Genomic DNA, 23,325 nt, shown 5'->3' on the forward strand with positions numbered 1-23,325 from the left:
TGTTTAAGGGAGAAAAGCTTTCTAGAATCCAGTTTAGAATTTGTCTATCTGTGGCAGACCACTAATTGGGGACCTGATGCCTTCCCACTATCAACAGAGAGAGAGGCAGAGAAACCAATCAATAAAATAAAGAATTTGAGGTGTGGCCCTGACTTGCCAGCCCTGGGCTATATGGACTATGTCAGCTTGAGAGAACCAATTCGTCTTAAGTCCCAGTAAATGGAGATGCACTTCCTTCTTTACATGAGAGTCCGTATTGTGCTCATCTGGTGTATTGAAACTTTTTAACGGGAATCTGGACCTCTCATAAAGGTGTTTTGGTCCATGTATCACTGTTTTTTTTTGTTTTTTAAAAAATATTTATTTATTTATCTTTGGCTGCATTGGGTCTTCGTTGCTGTGCGCGGGCTTTCTCTATTTGCAGTGAGCGGGGGCTACTCTTCGTTGCAGTGGCTTCTCTTGTTGTGGAGCACGGGCTCTAGGCGTGCAGGCTTCAGTAGTTATGGCACGTGGGCTCAGTAATTGTGGCTCTCCCGGCTCTAGAGTGCAGACTCAGTAGTTGTGGTGCACGGGCTTAGTTGCTCTGCGGCATGTGGGATCTTCCCGGACCAGGGATCGAACCCGTATCCCCTGCATTGGAAGGCGGATTCTTAACCACTGTGCCACCAGGGAAGCCCCATGTATCATTATTAAATCAGTCTTTCTGTGAGGGAATAAAGGCTGGGACTTCCGCCATCTTGCTGAGTTCACTCTGGGGATATCCTAGTTCCTCTCTAATTTCCAGCAGCTATCACGGAGAGCATATAAAAGCTGCTGTATTTTTACATATTGTTGATACATCTAGCCACCTTACAAAGTATCTCATCTTACTATCTTAATACTGCTTGTTGTATTTCAAGAGCCTGTCTCATGTTTCCTGGCAAAACAATCATGCTCTCTGCAAATGAATGCGTTTTCTGTCTTCTTTGGAAATATTTAGGATTGGTCCATTTTATTATTTTTGTCGCTACTTAGGGGGTTGACACAAAGCAAGGTTGACTGACTGCATGTCACAGGCATATTTTTGTTTATCCTGGATTTTAATGGAAATGTCATTAGCATCCATTATTTTATTTTATTTTAATTTTTTTAAATGATTTTCTTTGTTTTGGCCGTGCCACGCGGCTTGTGGGATCTTAGTTCCCCAAACAGGGATGGAACCCAGGCTCTCGGCAGTGACATCAGCAAGTCCTAACCACTGGACCGCCAGGGAATTCCTGCAGCCATTATTTTAGAACTGCACTTGCTCTTGGCATTGTAAATTATTTTTTTGTACCTAAATAGTTTCTTCTATACTTATTTTACTTTAAATTTTTATTAAGAATGGTCATTGAGTTTCATTAAATAACCTTCATCTAGTCGTATAATAGGGAGATTTCTTTTTTTCAGTTGTTGAGATGTGTATGATATTGAACTGCACCCTTGGTTTTGGAATCCCCTGTGTATGTTTCACATTTTAATCCAAGGCCACCCCTGGCCTATATTTAATGATTTCAGAGGAGAACTTTTATACACACACACACACACACACACACACATTGACATAATACTGTGGTTCTCAAAGCATGGTCCATGGGCCACTGTGGAGCTCTGAGATTCTTACAAGGGGTCCTGGGAGATCAAACTCTTTTAATAATAATACTAAGTTATTATTTTTCAGGTCACTCTCATTCTCTTACAATTGTTCTTTAGAGTTTTCCAGAGGCTATGTGATATGTGACACAGCAACAGATTTAATGCAGAAGAAAATATATTTCAGCAGTTTTCTATCAGTCATATGTTAAAGAGACTTGCAAAAATCTAAACATTGGTAATCCCAATGCAACGCAATTTTTTTTGTCCTTTTGGAAAATATAAACTTTTTAATAAAGATATGCTATATATTAAAATATATGAATTTATTATTCTTATGATTAAATAAAAAATAAATATTTTATAAATGTCTCCATTTTAAACTCTGTGTAAATGTAGATATTATAAGCCACTTAAACAGAAGCTCTTTTTTGTGGTCCTTAATCGTTTTTACAGTTATAATGGATTCCCTTTTCTGAGAACCATTGACATAATATAACCACAGACATGTAAGTACATTTTATACACGTATCATTTAAATAATACTAAGTACCCTACTTATTATTTTCACTCCTAGCTATCAATACTCATAAAAACAAGGAAGGTTGAGGGACCTCCCTAGTGGTCCAATGGTAAAGAATCCACCTTTCAAGATCCCACATGCCTCAGGGCAACTAAGCCCCCGCACCACAACTACTGAGCTCACGCCTCAACTAGAGATCCTGCGTGCCGCAAACTACTGAGCCCAAGCACTCTGGAACCCACGCACCGCAACTAGAGAAGAGAAAACCTACACTCTGCAACTAGAGAGAAGCCTGCGCGCCACAACGAAGAGCCTGCATGCTTCGGTGAAGATCCCGTGTGCCGCAACTAAGACCTGACACAGACAAAAATAATAATAATAATAATTTTAAAAAAAACAACAAGGACGGTTGAGAAGAAGTGGAAGTTGACAAAAGGATGATCAAGGAAGATCTCACTGAGAAGGAGACATTTGAGTAGAGACCAAGGAAACAAGAGAAATTGAAATGAGATTAAAACAGGATTGGTGTGCACTGCATATTCCTATATGTGTTCAAAGGCAAATAATAATAATAATAAATTTTAAAATAGTATTTAGTTGTTAGATTGTGTATATTTGGCAAATACACTGCTCAGAGACAGGACTAAGTGGGCAATTAATAGATATTTTTTAAGATTTTTTTTTGGATATGGACCATTTTTTAAAGTCTTTGTTGAATTTGTTACAATATTGCTTCTGTTTTATGTTTTGTTTTGTTTTTCTTGCTGCGAGGCACGTGGGATCTTAGCTCCGTGACCAGGGATGGAACCCGTACCCCCCGCATTGGAAGGTGAAGTCTAAACCACTGGATCACCAGGGAAGTCCCAATAGATCTGAATCCAGTAATTCTTTCAGTCTCTGATATTCTTTCTTTACCTCCAAAACACATATATATCTTCATCCTTCTACTTATTTATTTATTTATTTTTTGCGGTACGTGGGCCTCTCACTGTCGTGGCCTCTCCCGTTGCGGAGCACAGGCTCCGGACGCGCAGGCCCAGCGGCCATGGCTCACGGGCCCAGCCGCTCCTCGGCATGTGGGATCTTCCCAGACCGGGGCACGAACCCGCGTCCCCTACATCGGCAGGCGGACTCCCAACCAGTGCGCCACCAGGGAAGCCCCCTTCTACTTATTTTTATATTATCTCAGTGGCTTCTCTAAAAATGGTTATTACTGTTACATATGAGTCCAAGCTGGGGGACTGGAGCTGGGGGTGCTCCTCAGAACCCAGTGGATGCTGAGAGTGGGCGGTGGGAGTATTTGCACTGGGCGTGGGCGTAAAGAGATGCAGTGCCTGTGGAGCATTTGAAAGTGATGAGTGAAAGTGAAGCTTCCCCGGAACCTACTTTTCTAAATAACATCAGTGATAAAGTCCACCTCCCTGAAGAGATATCAGTATAAGTTTTAATACTCGTTCTACCTTCCATTGCCCTGGAACAGACCACTCCCAGAGCCCTGTCCTCGATACTCCCCCGACTCCATGCGGTCAGTCAGGCACCCAGGCTGTCCTGATGAAGGCCTCAAGCATCTCTTAGGGCCTCAGGACTCTACTGGATCTTGGCGTTAGGTGGCAGATGAGGGAATAGGGAAGGGACTTTCTGAGACATGTCTGGAGGTGATGTTTCCCATGACTCCCACATTCCATTGACCTGAACTCAGGGACGTGGCCACACCCCAGGGAAACAAAGCCAGCTGTGTGTCCTGGCGGCAGAGGAAAATGGCTTGGTAAATAGCTCTCTAGTATCTGTTTGTTTTGCTTTTTTAAACTGCTTTATTGACTTCACAATATATAATGAACATCTCTCCATGCAACAGGTAAAACTCTCCTGCTGATAGAAACTTACAGATTGGGTCAGAAACACAACATTCAATTAGAAGCTGGTAATAGGAGACCCACAAGAAACAAGTAACACCAAAAGGTTTACAACAAAGGTACATCACAAACATGTAAGTTTAGGAAACGGTGTGTCTCCCTACTACCTTCAGGGAAGACATCAGGATTCAAGGCATAAGGCAAAACTCATCATGATGGTCCTGGTGAGGGGGGTCAGGGCTAACTGCCCGCAGACTATGACTCACTGCTTTTCCCTCAGCTGCCTCACCTCCTCCTCAATCCTTTCCATATTCTCTTCTCTCATCCTTAGCTGTGGCTCTCTAAGACTCTGAGTCATGTCCCATCTACACTGCAGGATGGGCTGCCTAATGCAGAACCGCCTACGATTTCCTCTAGGTACACAATATTCACCAGCCTCCAAAGGGCCACGGGCTCTCCTTTATCAGCATCTCGCCCCTTTTCATCCTTGTTTTCATTCTCCTGGTTGGCATGTTCCATGTTGAGAATGTTACTGCCTGTTCCTCTTTGGACGCCATTGCTCCTGGGCCTGTCCTCGCTGTCTCCTGCTTCTCCCGATTCTTGCTGCATGTGCGCCGCCGCCACACTTCGACTCGCAGACCGTTTTCTGTGGCCAAACGCCATGCCACGGGGGGCATGGGGGCTGCCGTCTCTGCCCCAGGACCCCTGGGGAGGGGTCCACAGGCCGTGTCCGCTTGCCCACGCCATCTCTGGGGACCCCCCTCCGGGTCCCTTACCTGTTCTCCCTGCACCTCCTACTCTTGGGGGCCGACCCCGGCCCGCACCCCCTCAGGGCCACCAGGAGCAGGGAGCGAGAAGTGAGCGAGCGTCGGCCGGGCTGATATCTGTTTTTAATATCCTTACTGTCTAGAGCATAAACTATTTTGTAAATTGTTGATCTTGGTAGGCAAACACTATATTTCATTTCTTTTCCTTAAATTCTTTTTTTAAAAATAATATTTTAAAAATTTATTTTTATGTATTTTATTTTTTGGCCCTGTTGCGCAGCATGTGGGATCTTAGTGCCCCGACCAGGGATGGAACCTGTGCTCCCTGCATTGGAAGCGTGAAGTCTTAACCACTGGACTGCCAGGGAGGTCCCAATATTTCATTTCTAATCCTGTCACCCTCAGCAAGATCTATAAACAAAACACATTTTTTCAACAGCTTTATTGAGATATAACTCACATATCATAGAATGCATGCATTTAAAGGGTATATTTCAGTGGTTTTCAATATATTCAGGGTTGTGCAATCATCCCCACAGTCCATTGTAGAACATTTTTCATAACCCCCCAAAAGAACCCCCCAGACAGCAGACATTCCCCATTCCCAATAACTCCCTCAGTCTTAGGCAATAAGTAATCTACTTTCTGTCTCCATTCTCTTTTAATGCTGCCGATGAAAAGTCTGTTGTGAATTCTAGTTATTTTGTGGGAAAAGTTTAGAGTTTTCTTTTCAACGTTGATTTTCTGAAAGTTCACGGAAACTAGGATTTATTCAGACATCAGTCTTTTTCACTCATCTATCTTAGCCCTCACTGAGCCCTTTTAGTCAGAAACTGACGAAACACATTTATCTTTACTACCATCCCCAGGCAATTGCCATCCTGTTCTTTTTTTTTTTTTTAACTGAAATATAGTTAATTTACAATATTGTGTTAGTTTCAGGTGTACAGCAAAGTGATTCAGTTATATATACATATTTTTTTTCAGATTATTTTCCATTCTGTTCATGTATTTTGTGAGAAGTGTTTTAACTCGAGTGTTTACTTCCAGGAGACACAATATTTGCTTTAGTCTAAGACACGTGTTAGAAGTGCAGCTAGAACGATGCACTTCTGCCTGGACAGATGTTACTATCCTGTCTCCAACTCCAAGTAATAAGAGTCCTACAGAGTGTACTTAGAAGGAAAACTACGAGCAATATTTCCATGAGGTCTTTTTCTCCATCCTCATTTCGCCATAAACTTCTAACACGACACTAAGGATTCTAGCCTCCTCCCTGGTCTGTGATTCCTGTTTCTTTCCATCCGAGTTTGTTACCAGTGCATTTTCCGCAGGGCATGTAGCCCTCACGTACCTACCGTCTGCTCTCCGTTCCCTATCCCCTGAGTGCTGAAGCTACTTATTAGGTAATGAGGATGCCAGGTTGAACCCTTTTCCGCTCCACAGAGCGACAGCCCAGTGCTGGAGAAAGACACCTAAAATAAATACATTGGGTATGTATTTGACAATTCATTGATTTATATTTTCTAGGAGCGTGGTGTTCTTTTACCGAGTGATTGGAGATTTTCCTATGATCATTCTCTTCTTGATTTTCAGTTTGATTCCACGATGGTCAGAGAACATACTTTGTACGATTGCACTTATTTTGCCATTGTCAAGGTTAGTCGAATGACGTGTTGGCGTGGACATCCTTTGCTCCCGTCTCCAGTGTTCCTGCTACACTCCCATCCTCTGGACATCTGGTAGTTGCTGGCGCTGTTGGCACGGCCCACTGTCATTCTCTTGAACTCCGCGTGGATTTCCAGGCACAAGTCCCTTGAACAGACACTCTTCGGCTATATCATTGGCCAGGTGGTGCGCCTGGCAAACACGTGACCATGGAGAATGGGTACCCTCACTCCACTGGGGCAGCTCTGTGATGTCCTGAGGCAGATGGAGGCCCAAGCTGTCCAGGTGCTGAGACTGGGGCTAGGAAGGGGCTTTCTGGGCCTGCCCTGTCTAGAGGCTGACATCAGGTTCTGCAGTCCTAGGAGGGTACCTCCTGGGAGCTGCCATTGCTCGGAATCCTGAGACCTCCTCCCTTCCAAGCCGGTCACCGGTCTGACTGGGAGATGGGAATTTCACTGACTACAGTCCCATTTGGTCTTCTGGCACCGCAGGGCAGGACCTTCTCTTGTGTTTCATTCCTGTCCGTGTTACACCTGACAGAAGAGTTGAACCTGGTGGGAGCTGAATTGTCCTGAGAAAGGGCCAGAGGTCTGCCTGGTGGAGGGGATGGCCCAGGAAGGAAGAGGGACCCTCGGAGGTGTGAGCAGAAGTGGCAATAACTTATCCCTTGTTACAGGATTGTGGGGACTGGTAAAAGTAAGGGGAGCTAAGGTTTGATTTAAAAATCTCTTGCTTTGGGACTTCCCTGGTGGTCCAGTGGGTAAGACTCTGCACTCCCAATGCAGGGGGCCCAGATTCGAGCCCTGGTCAGGGAACTAGATCCCGCGTGCATGTGGCAACTAAGAAGTCCACATGCCGCAACTAAGAAGTCCACATGCCACAACAAAGGCCCGGCGCAGCCTAAATAAATAAATAAATATTTTTAAAAAATCTCTTGCTTTGCTTTATTCCGATGTAGTGCACACTTTTCCCTTGACCTTCCTGACTTTGTAGGTCATTGTGTGAATGAGCGGATGGACCATGTTGCCACTCGAGGGACACGACTAGGGAGATTCACACAATTGAAGGGGGCACCAAACATCTCAGGAAGTGGGATAAATAATACTTTTGTGAACTATTTTTAAAAGTCAAGATCAGTGCCATAAATCAAATTTTAAAATCAAGACAGGATTCACCCTGGCTTTTGCCTGAGTCACCTGTCTCACTGGCTCTGTTCCCAGCCCTGCACACTTGGGGCAGAGACAGAGAGAGCTGAGAAAAGTGCCCGGCCGTGGCCAGCAGAGGTCAGAATGAAGATGAAGACTGTGGCGGATCAGGGAATTGGGGCAGGACCCAACCGCCAGAACCTCCCCTCTGGTTCCTGGGGAGATGGGGGTGGGTGGGGAGGGGAGGAAAACCAGTTTCCAGACAAGGGATTAATTTTTTTTTGTTAACATCTTTGCTGGAGTATAATTGCTTTACAATGGTGTGTTAGTTTCTGCTGTATCACGAAGTGAATCAGCTATACGTATACATATATCCCCTCCCTCTTGCGTCTCCCTCCCTCCCACCCTCCCTATCCCACCCCTCCAGGCGGTCACAAAGCACTGAGCTGATTTCCCTGTGCTATGCGGCTGCTTCCCACTAGCTATCTCACCCATGAGTTCTTTAATGAATAATTGTGTGTGTGTGTGAGAGAGAGAGATATGAAGCTCTCTGAAGCCTCTACTTTAATCAGACAACAAAAAAGAACTTCAGGTTTGCAGATACTTTGTTGAAATGAAAATGTATTTGAGGTTTCAACAATTGTCTTGCAGTGTGTAGATCAAAAGACAAAGACAAACACACACACACACACACACACACAAAGAAAGACAGCTTGTGGTTTATACTCATCGCCAGTCGACGTCTTCTGAGTCAAAGATCTTATGGAAAGTTAAAATGGTTCACAGAAATTACTATTATATATGATTTCCTGGAAAACAAAAATAAACATCACTTAGATTTTCAACTCTTTCTTGTAAAGTAAAATCTTGCAGAATAAACATTTCTTATTGTTTTCCTGAATCTGTCCACACACATCTGTCATCCAAGAGAATTAGTGCTGGGAGTAAAATCAGAATGATCTCATCATTTATTTGGTCATTCAGGAGACATTTATTAATGTCAAAGAAGTTCTGGTATTTCCAGATCTTTTCTCCACCAGGGATCCCTTGAGTAAGTTTTTTTCTGCACATTTCTTGTTCCTTGAAATAACTTATCCGTAACTCTGCTGCATGTATTATCATTTTTCCACACAGAATTGTGAAAATCTCAGCTCCATGACATTTTTGAGTTCCTGTATGGCCTTACTGTCAGAAATATAGAAAGTAGCCTGCTGCCTTTTACCTTTGACTTTGTGGCCTACAAAATCTTGAGGCTGTGCACTAAGAATGATTTGTCTGAGCTACGTTTTTAAAGGAAAAAACCCCATCATCCTTAATTGTAAGGATTATTCAGTAAATTTTTAAAAAATTTTAGTAAATACATATAACATCTAATTTACCATTTTAAATATGCCTAACACCATATTCACTCTGCAGTCAGTGCAACCAATCTCCAGACTGTCTTCATCTTGCAAAAAAGAAACGCTATAGCTGTTAAATAACTCCCATTTTCCTCACCATCCAACCCCTGGAAACCGCGATTCTACCTTCTACCGCTATTCTACACCAAAACCTGTACAGGAATGTCCATAGCAGCGTTACTCATAATAGCCCCAAATTGGAAACAACCCAATTGTCCACCAGCTTATGAGTAAGATTAAAAATATGGTATGTCCATACAGTGGAATATTGATACAGGGTATCACATGGATGAATCTTGAAAACATTACATAGGTGAGAGAAGTTGGACACGAGAGGCCACATATTGTGTGACTGCACTGATGTCCAGAACAGGCAAATTCATAGAGACCAGAAAGCGAAGTAGTGGTTGCCAGAGCTTGAGGGCAGAGGGAAGTGGAGAGAGACTGCTTAATGAGGTTTCTTTTGGGGGTGATGAAAATGTTTTGAAACTACAGAGTGGCGATGGTTGCACAACATTGTAATAAATGTACTAAAAGCGGCCGAATTGCACAATTTTGATGGGTTAATTGTGGAGCGTGTGATTTGTATCTTCCCCCAAATAAGCTGTTTAAAAAGAAAGAAAAAGGGAACTCGTGAAGGGGAGGGAGGACTAGGTTTAACATGCCGGAACAAGCGAGGCCGGGCAGATCTGGGATCCAGCCACAGGAACCATCTTCTTAGGATGTGCCCCTGGGGCTGGCACCTTCAGATGCTGGTTGCCACACCAGTGGAGTCTGTGGGCACTGGGTTCCCATGTTCACCCTGGCTGCCGTGATTAATCATGATTGCTCTGGAACATTCTTGTCATTCCCTCAAAATTGAAAGTCTTGGATACGAACACGCCTTTGGTCAACCCGGGCCGCCTGCTGCACGTCCAAGCTCTCTGTGCCGGAGAGCTGGAAATGTGACTGTGTCCCCTCTCAGCCTCTACAGTGTGAGGTGGGGTCCTGTCTCCCACCTGCCTTCAGATTCCCATCAAATAGGAAGGGTCCAGATGCTGAGCAGCCAAAAGGGGACAATGGTCCATGACACATGGCAGCTCTTCTGAGAACCTGGAGATGCTCCAGTCCCAGCAAGCCCAAGCCCGGGCTCCTCAGATGGAGACAGGCTGGGACCTGGGACACTTTGCCGCAGCGTTTGCACCTGGATAAACGTCTCCTCGAGCAACAAAATACAAAGAAAGTATAAGGGACTAAAAATAACTGCATGCAGTTGGGGCAAATTATGGACAAGATACAAAGAGACCAAAAACCCAAATGCCACTTCTGAAGAACCGGGAGCAAAAGCAGGGGGTCGGGAGAAAAGCTGGGTACCGCGCATGCCCCCTGCACACAGCACCACCAAAGGGGTGGGCAAAACACCTAAGCCACCCCTCCGGCCCGACCCCTGGACACACCCCTACCCTCACCCCATAGAAGGAACCAGCTTGCCCCCCTTGGGAAGCAAGCAGGCAAGCAAGCCCTAACTAGAATCCCCTCGGGAACTCTTAAAGCTCCTGTGATCCAGCGGTATCCCATGCTGACATCAGAATGCCCGGGGTGCCACTGGGCAGCAGAGTTTGGGAACCTCTAGCACACAGCATCTGGCACGGGGCTCCCATAAGGTTGGCAGGACGGTGTGCTCACAGCAACATAGCAGATGAAGAACCCGGGGTCAAAGAGGGAAATGTCATCTTGCAGGTTGACGGCCAGGCTGAGGCAGGACGGGCCCCTTGACCACTGGAATCTCCACACGCAGTGGACACATGTCTGCGGGGATGAGCTCTGCTCTGAGCCTCGGATCTGCATCAGGCTTCCCCACCTGACCACGCTCCCCCAGCACAGCCCCTTTCCTCCCAGCCAGACTCCCACACGGAAGGGAGGAGTGACCACCAGATTCCGGATGTCACAGGCCCAGGGCCCAATGGCCATCGGGAAAATATCTGTGACTTCCGTCTAGAAGGCTTGGAACCCACACAAAAGCCTCAGCTGCCTCAGTACAGGGATCTGGTCCAAGGGAAATAGACTTGCCTCACAAAACACTGTCTCGTTAATGATTTCTTACTATAAAGGCTTTTTGCTATAATGGCTTTTTGCTACATTGCCACTTTTTGAAAAATTACTTTTTTAATAAATTAATTTGCTTATTTTTGGCTGTGTTGGGTCTTCATTGCTGCCCGCGGGCTTTCTCTAGTTGTGGCGAGTGGGGGCTACTCTCCCTTGCGGTGTGCAGACTTCTCATTGTGGTGGCTTCTCTTGTTGCGGAGCACGGGCTCTAGGCGCGGGGGCTTCAATAATTGTGGCGTGTGGGCTCAATCCCACGAGGCACGTGGGATCTTCCCGGACCAGGGCTTGAACCCATGTCCCCTGCATTGGCAGGCGGATTCTTAACCACTGCGCCACCAGGGAAGCCCCGCAGCACTATTTACAATAGCCAGGACATGGAAGCAACCTAAATGTCCATCAACAGAGGAACGGATACAGAAGATGTGGTACATATATACAATGGAATATCACTCAGCCATAAAAAGGAACGAAATTGGGTCCTTTGTAGAGACATGGATGGACCTAGAGACCGTCATACAGAGTGAAGTAAGCCAGAAAGAGAAAAACAAGTATTGTATATTAACGCATATATGTGGAATCTGAAAAAATTGGTATAGACGATCTTATTTACAAAGCAGAAATAGAGACACAGAGAACAAACGTATGGATACCAAGGGGGAAAGGGAGGTGGGTGGGATGAACTGGGAGGTTGGGATGGACATATATACACTATTGATACTATGTATAAACTAGATAACTAATGAGAACCTACTGTATAGCACAGGGAACTCTACTCAGTGCTCTGTGGTGACCTAAATGGGAAGGAAATCCAAAAAAGAGGGGATATATGTATACATACGGCTGATTCACTTTGCTGTACGGTAGAAACGAACACAATATTGTAAAACAACTATACTCCAGTGGGTGCACAGGTACACACTGCTCTGTTTAGAAAGGAAAACCAACAAGGACTTACTGTACAGCACAGGGAACTCTGCTCAGTGTCATGCGGCAGCCTGGATGGGAGGGGAGTCTGGGGGAGAACGGATACATGCATGCGTACGGCTGAGGCCCTTGGCTGTGCACCTGAAGCCCTCACAGCATTGTTAATCAGCTGTACTCCAACGTCAGATGAAAAGTAAAAGAAATCCAGCCCGGCAAGTCTTCACGTCCCCGCACTTCCAGGCTATGTCATCTGCCAGCCCTGTGGGTGACACCAGATACCACGCCCTGCTGCCCACGGGCGTCAGGAAGTCTGGGTGAGCCACAGCAGCCTGGGGCCAGGGCTCAACACTGCTGGGCGAGGACTGGGCGGTCGGCAGCGGCATCAGAAAAGTCTGGGTGCCAACTAGAGGCCATGGGGGGGCCTCCCCTTACCTTCCTTCCTCATGTCTGCACAGCGGTGCAGCAGAGCTGACCTAGAGCAACACCTTCTGAGTCAGATTCCGACCTAACTGCACACCCTACATGACCTTGGGTAATGACTTTGAGGCTCACTTTCCATAAACTTAAAACGAAGATGAAAATAACACCACCGCCACCCCCTCCCCTGGCACAGAGAGCCGGCGTGATTGAGAAGCACAGCCAAGGCAGAGACCTTGCACGGTGCCTCGCACACAGTAGGTGATTTGTAATTGACAGTTATCATCCCTGTTTCCAACTAGTTCCCCGGGGAGCAGTTATCTGGGGCTGGATACAAAGCCCACACCCTTGACCCTGACACAGTAAGAGTTTACTGCCCTGTTGTGGTACCTGCCTGAGTCAGTCTTCTTGATCTGTTTCAGCAAAACACAAGACACAACTGCCAAAGGGCCAGCGGCACGTGGTCCTGAGGATGGCAGCGCAAGAGACAGTGCTCTTCCCGGTGCAGCCCGCTGGGCTGGGCCAGAGAGGGGACAGGTTCCTGCTCCCAGGAGTGTAACCAGATGCATCTGGACCCTCCCCACTCCTGGCGCTGCCACCTCGTCTTGGCCCCTCTCAATAAAATCACTGCAACTGCCTTCATGGTGAGGGTCCTCCCTGCTGGGGTCTCCTGCAGAGCTGGATGCTGCAGAGGCAGACCCAGCAAGGGCTGGGTGCTGGGGGTGGAAGAGGGTGGCATGGCAGCCAGGGGTAAGGGGCACCGGGGTAAGAGGGACAGGTTTGGGGGCCACAAAAGGTGTCCATCCAGGAAGCGTGATGGTCACCTAGATCAAACCAGGGCTTCTCAAGTGGCTACTGTCAGGTCCTTTTCAGCCCTGAAGGGATCTCTGATGAAACGCTGACCACACAGAACTACCGTCTCTGCCCTGAACTTATATTTTTCCTGCATCGTCTCAAATCTCTGTCTCCCTCTCTCTGCCATTGTGTCTGCTCTCAATCAATTTAGTCCAGTGGGATCACAAACATTCTACTAACATCATAACCAAGATACCTGGGGCAGGAATCTTCTAGGCTGGCGTGTTTCCCTGCCATTCCTGCAGTGCTGACTGCACCCTCCCAAGCCCTTCCTGCTGCTCCCAGCACCCCCATGAGGTTTCTGAGTACAAGCAATCCCTTACAGGAGGTGATCTGTACTTGTTTTGGGGGTTTTTTTTTGCGGTACGCAGGCCTCTCACTGCTGTGGCCTCTCCTGTTGCGGAGCACAGGCTCCGGATGCGCAGGCTCAGCGGCCATGGCTCACGGGCCCAGCCACTCCGCGGCATGTGGGATCTTCCCAGACCGGGGCACGAACCCGTGTGCCCTGCATCGGCAGGCGGACTCTCAACCACTGCGCCACCAAGGAAGCCCCTGTACTTGTTTTGTTACAGAATCCCAGGGGCCCCTACCTCTGTTATTCTCAAATCACAATTCAAAGACACAAATATACCCCTCAAATTCTCCTGCTCTGATTCTGTGGGATGGATCCCCATCCCTCACCAATCCCTCCAGGCCAGAGGCAGGGCTGGCAGGGACAACAGAGACCCAAAGAAATGTTACAGCTCTCATGGGTTATTATCTCCTCTCCCTTGACATGTAACCCTAGACTCGTTATCTTGAAATTAATCTGATAGGATCAGCTTTCCTAGATCTTAATAGCAGAGGAATGGGGAATGTTTAAAGAGGAAAGTAATGTAGGCAGTTGTGTGTTTGTGTGTGTGTGTGTGTATCTGTAGGCAAATAAGATTAAAGGCTCGTGGATTTAGGCAACTAAATCTGAATGAAAGTGTTGGACCTTCATGTCCCCTTTTCTAGGCTTAATAAATTGCAATCAAGGCAAGTACCAAACAAAGGTGTGACGGTTTTCAAAGCTCCCCATTATAAGAAAATGAGTTCACTTCCTCTTTGCAGCATGCAGGACAGATGGCTTTGGTCGAGAAAGTTCAAAGTTATTGGCAGGAGTGGAGCTTTGGTTGGGGCGGGCCATGGAACTTATTTTCTGCTTTGCTGATTGGGGACAACCAAGGTTGCATTCCTCAGTAAGGATACAAAGCAGGTGCCTCAGGCCTCGAGTAACTCAGCTTCTCTAGTTCTGGCTGCTGCTGCCTGCTCTATATGTATCCACGAGAAGCTCAGAATTGAGCTCCAAAAGGACAGACAGGACAGTAACCTGAGATCAAGTTTGCAAACCTTTGGAACACAGGCTATGGCCAGTTTCCCTTCTGATGCCTGCTCTTCCTTCTTTCCCGAAGCTTCTGGGGGGAGCCCAGAGGGAGCAGAGGCTGCTGTGGCTCTTCCCCAAGCAGAGCTTACCCAGCGTTCACTGCTGCTCGGCGGACTGAGCTGCAGGGGCACCCGTGGCATCGCCATCCTGGATGGAGCCAGAAAGCAGCTGTGCCTTAGTCTACCTGAGGGAGATGGGGAAAGTCTCACAGGGCAGGGAACCACATGGGGCCAGACCAGAGGAAGAGTGTCAGGGAGGTGAGATGGAGGGCTCCAACGAGGGGTGGGATTGGCACGCATGGATGGGTCCTACGGAAGCAAGTGAGAGCCTAGATAAACCTGTTCTGTTCATCTTTACTCTGACTAGGTGTTGAGGACCTTTCCCAGCTCTGTTCCTGGGAATATGGTAGGATAGGCTATTTGCACCACCTCACGCATGGGGGCAGGGGAATGGTTAGCAGCAGTGACTTTTAAAAGGCAAAAAGTTTGAAATTTTGACTTTTTTTATAGTTCATACTTTTTGTGTCGTGTAAGAAATCTGTGCCAAATACAAAGATAATAAGATTTTGTCCCATTTTTTTCCTAGTTTTATATTTTTAGTTTTTACATTTAGGCCTATGATCCATCAAGAATTAACCTGATAGATGGTATGAGAAGGGTGGGAGATTTTTAAATATATCCAATTGTTCCAAGACAATTTTTTGAAAAACATTATCCTTCCCACACTGAAGTGCCTTTCCACCTTTGTCAAAAACCAAGTGACTATACATATGTAGTTCTATTTCTGGACTCTATACAGTTCCACGGATCTACTCCATGGATCTATGTGTCTATCTTTACACTAATACAATACTATCCTGATTACTGCAGCTTTGTAATAGTCTCGAAGTTATGCAGTGTAGCCCCGTCAAATTTGTTCTTATTGACATCTTAAGAACATTGGGTTTCCAGTTCATGAACATTGTATATACATATCCCTTTTAGGTCTTCATTAGTTTCTCTCAGCAATTTTTTTTTTACTATACAGGTCTTTCACATCTTTTGTCAAATTTACTAAGATTTTGATAATTTTGGACATTATCCATTGCATTGTTTTTTAATTTCAACTTCTGATTGTGCAAGGCAGGTGTATAGAAATACAATCGGTTTTCATATATTAATCTTGTACCCTGCATCCATGCTAAACTCACTTATTAATCCTTTTGTAGACACTGTGAGATTTTCTACAAGTCACCTCTGAATATAATTTTAATTCTTTCTTTCTCGTACCTTTTTTCCTTACTGCCCTCTTGCGCTGGCTAGAACCTCCAGTAAAATGTTCAGAAGTAATGACAGTGGGCATCCTTGCAGTGGACCTGTTAGTAGGAGGAATGCATCCAGACATTCACCATGCTTGCTGAAGATTTTTTGGTAGAAGGGCTTTTTCAAACTGGGGAAATTCCCTTAAGATTCTTACTTGCTTAAAGCTTTTATCATGAATCAGTGTTAAACTGTCCAGCTCACTTTCTGTATCTATCAATTTAATCACACGATTTTCCCCCTGTATTAATATGGTGAATTACATTGACTTTCAAATGTTAAACCTACTTTGCAATGCTGGGATAAACCCTATTTGGTTAAGATATATTATGCTCTTTATATGAGTCATTTGTTGGATTTCATTTGCTAAAACTTAAAGAACCTTGATGTTCATGGCAGGTTATCTTCTAGCTTTCCTTTTTTGCAACATCTTTTGTCTGGTTTGGGGATCAGAGCAATGTTGGCCACATAGATGGAGCAGGAAAATATTTTTTCCTCTGATTTCTTGGGAGAGGTTGTGTAGAATTGGTGTTATTTCCTCCTTGAACATTTACCGCTAAAATGATCTAAGCCTAGAGGGTTCTTTGTGAAATTTTATTTATTTTTAAAATTTATTTATTTTTGTCTGCACTGGGTCTTTGTTGCTGTGCGCGGGCTTTCTCTAGTTGTGGCGAGCGGGGTCTACTCTTCGTTGTGGTGCGAGGGCTCCTCATTTTGGTGGCGTCTCTTGTTGCAGAGCACGGGCTCTAGGCGCACGGGCTTCAGTAGTTGTGGTGCGCGGGCTCAGTAGTTGTGGCACATGGGCTTAGTTGCTCCGCGGCATGTGGGATCTTCCCGGACTGGGGATCGAACCCATGTCCCCTGAGTTGGCAGGTGGATTCTTAACCACTGTACCACCAGGGAAGACCCTTTTTGTGAGATTTTAAACTACAAATTAAACTTCTGTCATAGATAGGGCTGTTTAGATTTTATATTTTTTCTTGAGTGAACTAATTTTTATCTTCCAAGGAATTTGTGTCCATGTCATTTAAATTGTCAAATTACCATAAGTTGTTCATAATATTCTCTTTTAGTTTTAGTATCTGTAGAATCTGTGGTGGTGTTTCCTCTCATTCCTGACACAGGTCATTTGTTTACTCTTTTTCTCCTTATCAGTCTCAACAGAGGTTTACATTTTTTTTTTTTTTTGAGCTTCTTAAAGAACCAGCTTTGGATTTAATAAAATTTTCTCTTTCCAGTGTCACTGACTTCTGCTCTACCTTTGTTATTTCCCTTATTCTGCTTATATTTTTGTTTGCTCTTCTTTTTCTAGTTTATTAAAGTGGAAGCTAGGGTCATTGATTTGACACTGTTTTTCTAACATAGGCATTTTAGTGCTATAAATTCCCCTCTAAGTACTGCTTTAGTTGCATCACAAGGTCAATACATCAAAGTATAGAAACTGCATTTCTATATACTAGCAATGAACAAGTAGAAACCAAAATTAGAAGGACAATACCATTTATAACAGTTCCAAGAAAATAAATACTTAGCTTTAAATCTAACAAATCTTATACAGGATCTGCATGCTGAAACTGCAAAATGCTGATAAAAGAAACCAAAGATGTAAATAAATGAAGAGAGATGTCATGTTCATGGATTAGTAGACTCGCTAGCATAAACATGTGAATTCTCCCCAAACTTATAATATATAGATTTAATGTAATTTCAATCAAAATCCCAGCAGTGTTTTTGTATAGATAAGCTGATTCTAAAATTTATACAGAAAGGCAAAATTGATAGAAAAGCCAAAATAATTTTGCAAAGAATAAAGATGGAGAAATCACACTACCAGATTTTTAAGACTTATAAAAGCTACAGTAATCTTGACCATGTGGTATTGGTAAAAGGACAGACACATAGATCAACGAAAGAGAATACAAAGTCTGGAAATAGACCCATACAAATATGGCTGATTGACTCTTGACAAAGATACAAAAGAAATTCAGTGAAAAAGAATAGTCTTTTAAACAAATGGTTCTAGAACAACTGGACATCCATCTATATGCTCCCCAAAACAAAAAACATAAACCTCACATTAAAAAAAAATTAACTCAAAACAGATCATAAGCCTAAATGTAATATATAAATCTACAAACTATTTAGAAGAAAATATAGGAGAAAATCTTTGAGAACTGGGGCTAGACAAAGATTTCTTAGACATGAAGCCAAAAAAGCACAATCCATAAAAAGGAAAAAAAGCTGATAAACTGGATTTCATCAAAATTAAAATTTTTGCTCTATGAAAAATACTGTTAAGTGAATGAAAAGACAAGTTGCAGACTAGGAGAAAATACTGCAAAGCACGTATCTGACATCACATTTGTACCCATAATATGTAGAGATTCTAAACACAACAGTAAGAAAACTAACAACTCAATTTAAAAATGAACAAATGAGGGACTTCCCTGGTGGCCCAGTGGTTAAGACTGTGCTTCCACTGCAGGGGGGCATGGGTTTGATACCTGGTCCCCTGGTTGAGGAACTAAAATCTCACATGCCATGTGGCATGGCAAAAAAAAAAAAAAAAAAAACCCACAAGGCACATGAAGAAAGAAATCGTGGCCCAGTAAAAAAGGAACCAAAAAAAAAAAAAAGAACAAATGAGTTGAACAAACACTTTGCCAAAGAAGATACACAGATGGCAAGTAAGCATGTGAGCAGATGTTCACCATCACCAGCTATTATGGAAATGCAAATTAAAACCACAATGAGAATTCACTACGCGTCTATTAGAATGGCTAAAATAAGAAGCACTGACAATATCAAGTACTAGTGAAGACGCAGTGCAACCTGTAACTACCTTTTGGCTGAATAACAATTTTTTTCTCAAACACACTATGTAAATATGCTTTTATAAGAGGTAATATTTTGACATTGTGGTTTCAGGCAAAGACACATTCACCAGTTGACTCAACACAACAGTTTCTCATCAGAGAACATATGGAACAAATTTAAATTCGCACCGTATTTGAATGAACTGTAAAATGTTTTTCTTTGCGTGGTGGAATCTTCTAGATTTCATTCTGTTGTGTGCATTCACTCTTTACTCATTTTAAAAAGCTCTCATATTCAGCCTTGATTTTGTCCTAAAGCAGGGTCAGCAAACATCTTCTGTAAAGGTTCATAGTGAATATTCTCAGCTTTGCGAACCATAAGGCCTCTGTTGTAACTACTTAACTCTGCCCTCAGCAGAGCAGCCGGAGACAACAGGCATTCATTTCTACTGGGCGGGTTCCAATGAAACTTTACAAAAATGGACTGCGACTTGATTTGGCCCATAGGCCTAAATTCACCAACCCCCATCCCAGGGGCTGGAGTAGGAGATGATGAAGCTGTGGCACGTTTAGAACATGGTTGGCAGTGATGGGGCAGGGCCAGCTTCCATGGACACTAAGCATTTAATTAGCAGCTGCCTGGATTTGTTGGAGAAACATCTCAACTACTTGCACGTACTGGTCCCGAGGTAGTTTCAAGAGACGGCCCCTTCCTAACCCAGATCTCCTGCTTCAGCAGCACGTCCGCGTTCTCAAGTCCTTTCACCATCCGTGCAGCAAGGGTGGGTGGAGCCTGAGGCGTGGAGGGGCTGAGGGCCTCTCTTAAGCGGCGGAGCTGTGTCAAGAGCCCAATTCCCCCGACCTCAACTCCAGGTCTTACCCACTGAATGAGCCCCCCTCTACAGGCAGGGCGCTCCCCAGAAAAACAGGAAGTAGCGTCACCTGCCCCAACATGAAAATAACTGAAGTGTTTCTCAGGGTTGTCCAGGGTGGCATCAGAATCACCCACTCCGTCGGCATCTCTGGGGGTGGGACCCAGGTGGCCTTGACGCACACCCCAGGAGAAAAAGCAGGTCCTATTCCTCCAGCCCATCCAGCGGCCCGAGACGGGGCCAGGGTCCGGGGCTTTCTGCAGAGAAGCGCAGTCTTCATGATACTCACAGCAGGCATGAAGGAACAGACTTTATTAATCTAGCTCTGAAACACTAGAGGCTAAAATTCAGTTGAACTCTAACAATCTATTTACAGAGTGCTGTCAGCAGACCAGGCAAGGCTGGCCCTGGGTCTTCCCCGAACACCCAACAAGTTCGGCCTCCCAACAGGCCTGAGCCGCCTTCCCCCTGTAGCCCACAGAGGACGTCTATATACACTTGACCGAACCCTCAGCGACAGGATACAAGGCAGGATGGCACCAGACCAACAGAGACACAGACATACAGACACAGATGAAGGCTGAGGCTGCCGAGCAGGCCCGAGGGCCTGGCTCAGTGCTTCTTCAGGCTGTAGGCCAGGCTGCCAGGGACCCTGGTGCCCTGCAGGGGCGGCGAGTTCCACACGGCGGAGCTGGTGCGCTTATGGTAGCGGGGCTTGCTCTTCTTGAAGATGTCCTCCAAGTCCAGTGGCAGAATGGTTCCGAAGAGTTCCAGAAGGTTCGGGGGGTGGTAGTACTGGTGGATGATGGCCTGGCTAAGCTGGGTGCCTGCAGGAGGACACCAAGGGCTGGGTCACTACCCTGGGGCTCCCCCTGCCCCCCACAAAGAGCCCTCGGCACCCTCTCCACCTCAGCATTCCTTCACCTCCTGTCAAATCAGCTCCTCTCAGGGCCCTCCTCCAGCCGCCGCCCCCCCCCCCCCAACCAAACACGGATAACCTCTCACTGCGCGCTCCTACAGCTGCTCTCCAGCAACTCACGTGAGCCAGGCGCTCGGCTGAGGTCACTGCATGACCCCCTCATCCCCACAGCCACCTCGGAGGCAGGCCCTCTACCCGCCCGTTTACAAGGGTGAGATCTGCCCAGAGGCACACAGCTAGAGACTGGCAGAGCCAGGATTTGAAGACAAGTCCAGCTCCAGAGCCAAAGCATCTGATGCCATCCTCGGCTGCCTTGCCTGGCTACTCATCTCGTCAGCACCACAGCCCCGCGATGCCTGGTGCAGGCTGACACTGCCGGTGGCTCAGAGCCTGGCCAGCGAGGCTGAGGAGGACCCCGGGGGGGTCAGGAAGCAGAATGTGTGCCCGGCACTTGCCCTGCACCAGGCCTTCCTACGCTAACTCACTTCATCCTCGATAGCCCTTCTCAGCTGGGTGCTCTAAGCACCCCAATTCCACAGATGGGAAAACTAAGTGAGAGTTTAAGTAGGCTGGTAAAGGTCAAGGGCTCCCCGGCCACGCTGACCCCTGCCCGCTGCCACCTCCGGAATGACTGGACGTTAAGGAGACGAAGTCGGATTCCAGTCACTGTGGGGTTCAGATGAGGTGAAACTCACAAAGCAAGCTCTCTTCTGTACAGCGCTGATCCCCTCCAGGGTTCTGGCCCTTCCTCCAGGGAGTGAGACTGCAGCCCGCCCCGACCCCAGCTCGGCCAACTCTGTAAGGCAGCCGCTGCAGGCGCTGGCCCTGCTCACTCCCCGCAGGCCTTGCACCCAGGCCTGAGGTGGCACCTTCACACTTACCCACACTCCTGTTTAGAGGCCTGTAAACTCAGCGTCCCATCCTGCTGGGCCTCAAGTACCCCCATCCCCATCTCCAACTCCCCCAGCTGGCTGGAACCCCTTGCTCCAGCTCTGTGCGCTGCTGAAACCCCACTACCCTTAGCTCTATTCCCACCCCCAGGCAGCATATTTGGGTCCCTGTGGCCTGCTGCGCGGGACTCCAAAGGGGCAGCCAGATAGAGTCTGAGGTGGAACACCCAGCACCACGCCTGCCAGCAGCCAGCTGAAATCTAATGTATCTGTTGAGAATGGAAGCGCCCAACGTCCAGGTCTGGTCCTCAGATGAGCCCGCTGGCCACAGGGCGCCCACCCTTTCCCAGGCGCATCCCGAGGCCCGATGCAGACTTGTCGGCCAAGGACTCAAGCTGCCAGCCCATGGGTACAACGGGCTCCTGAACCCCGCAGCCGCTGAGCCACCCCCTCCAGGGCTCGAAGTCACAAGTGGGGACCCAGCTCTCCTGGGGAGCTCCGGGCCCTGCACACCTCTGGCCCAGTTGGGGATGGGTTTCCGGGGATGGGCCTCGTCATCGGTGGAGTCATCGCTGTTCAGATCCATCCCGTAGTTATCTGGGTTGATCTTGGGGGGCGCCCTGTGTCCCTGTGGGGTCATTTGATACGAGGTACAAGCTGGAGACTGGAAAAGATGAACAAGGCCTTCAGCTGCCTGCCCTGCAGGCTGGCACCTCCCGCCACTGAGGAGCATGGGGCCCTGGCCACCTCCCCTCATTTCACGGGAAAAAAGAAAAAGGTTCAGGGGTCGCTTTTTAATTTAAAAAAAAAAAAAAAAAAAAAATCACACCATATACATGGCTCCATGTCTTCCTTTTTCATGTGAAAGTATGTTGTAAACATCCTTCTAGGTTAGTGTGTCAGTGTGTGTCCTGTGACCCGCAGCAGGGCACTTCACGGGGAACCCCACGATTTGTAATTTAACCATGTGGTTCAGCTAACTTCCAAGTTTTCAACGTCTTAAATGGTGTTGCAATGAAAACCTTATATTACATTTTGTTTGTAACAGCATTAACAGGCTAAATGCTTGTCATTAGGGACTGGTCACAGCGGTCAAAAGTAAGAGATTTACAAGCGGTGAAACAGACAGACGTCTAGGATACATTAAATGAAAGGAAAAAAAATGAGAAAAAATCAAACTGTCAAATGGTGTGTGTTGTGGACTAAATGTATCCCCCCCAAATTCCCATGTTAAATCCTAACCCACGATGTGATGGTATTTGGAGGCGGGGCCTTTGGGAGGTACTCAGGTCATGAGGGCAGAGCCCTCAAAAATGGGATTAGTTCCCTTAGAAAAGAGAGCTCCCTCTCCCCTTTGGCCATGTGAGGACACAGCGAGAAGACGGCCATCTGTGAACCAGAGGAGGGCTCTCATCAGACACTGGATCTGCCAGCGCCTTGACCCTGGACTTCCCAGCGTGTCTGTCGTTTAAGCCACCCAGTCTAGGGTAATTTGTTGTAGCAGCACGAACAGACTAAGACAGTATGGATAGTCTGTGCCCATTTAAAACTATGTATATGTGTGTGTGAGAGAAAGTGTGTGTATAAAATGTATTTACACATAAAATATAGAAAGATATACACCAGACTTAGACTTTCCCTCTGGGGGTACCTTTCTTTTGCTTTATATCCTTTTATAAAGTTTAGTTTCTTTTCTTTTTTCTTTTTTTTTTTTTACAACAAATTCTACTTTCAGAATAAGGAAGAAGATATATTTCAAATATAGTAAAAAAACAATTGGGCCAACTGTATCCTTCCACTTTCTTATGGTCCTAATACATACAACAGCCTGTGCCTCCGGCTACCGGGAAGAGAATAATGAGAGCCAGGGGGCCCTC

The 23,325-nt window shown here is 46.1% G+C and overlaps 1 protein-coding gene, 1 long non-coding RNA gene and 1 pseudogene across 3 annotated transcripts in view; 1 reads left to right on the forward strand and 2 right to left on the reverse strand.

Moving 5' to 3' along the window:
• The window catches only part of LOC111183876 (uncharacterized), a 29,847-nt gene extending 18,750 nt beyond the window's left edge, over positions 1-11,097 (forward strand). The window contains exons 3-4 of the long non-coding RNA XR_002647132.3: positions 2,189-4,121; positions 6,351-11,097. This is a non-coding gene — a long non-coding RNA (uncharacterized LOC111183876). The remainder of the gene's footprint in view (positions 1-2,188; positions 4,122-6,350) is intronic.
• LOC149748684 (protein BEX1-like) lies at positions 1,798-4,544 on the reverse strand (annotated as a pseudogene).
• Positions 11,098-17,434: 6,337 nt separating the features above from the next.
• The window catches only part of INCENP (inner centromere protein), a 29,897-nt gene continuing 24,006 nt past the window's right edge, over positions 17,435-23,325 (reverse strand). For both annotated transcript variants that reach the window (XM_022591781.3, XM_022591780.3), the window contains exons 17-18: positions 21,962-22,112; positions 17,435-20,466 (exon numbers count right to left, since the gene is read on the reverse strand). In XM_022591781.3, the coding sequence (XP_022447489.2) occupies positions 20,252-20,466; positions 21,962-22,112 (366 nt within the window). In that variant the 3' untranslated portion in view covers positions 17,435-20,251. The remainder of the gene's footprint in view (positions 20,467-21,961; positions 22,113-23,325) is intronic.

Source organism: Delphinapterus leucas, chromosome 7, assembly GCF_059928025.1.
Source record: "Delphinapterus leucas isolate spDelLeu-1000000601 "Yukka" chromosome 7, BTC_Dleu_Yukka2, whole genome shotgun sequence".
Taxonomy (NCBI): Eukaryota; Metazoa; Chordata; class Mammalia; order Artiodactyla; family Monodontidae; genus Delphinapterus; species Delphinapterus leucas.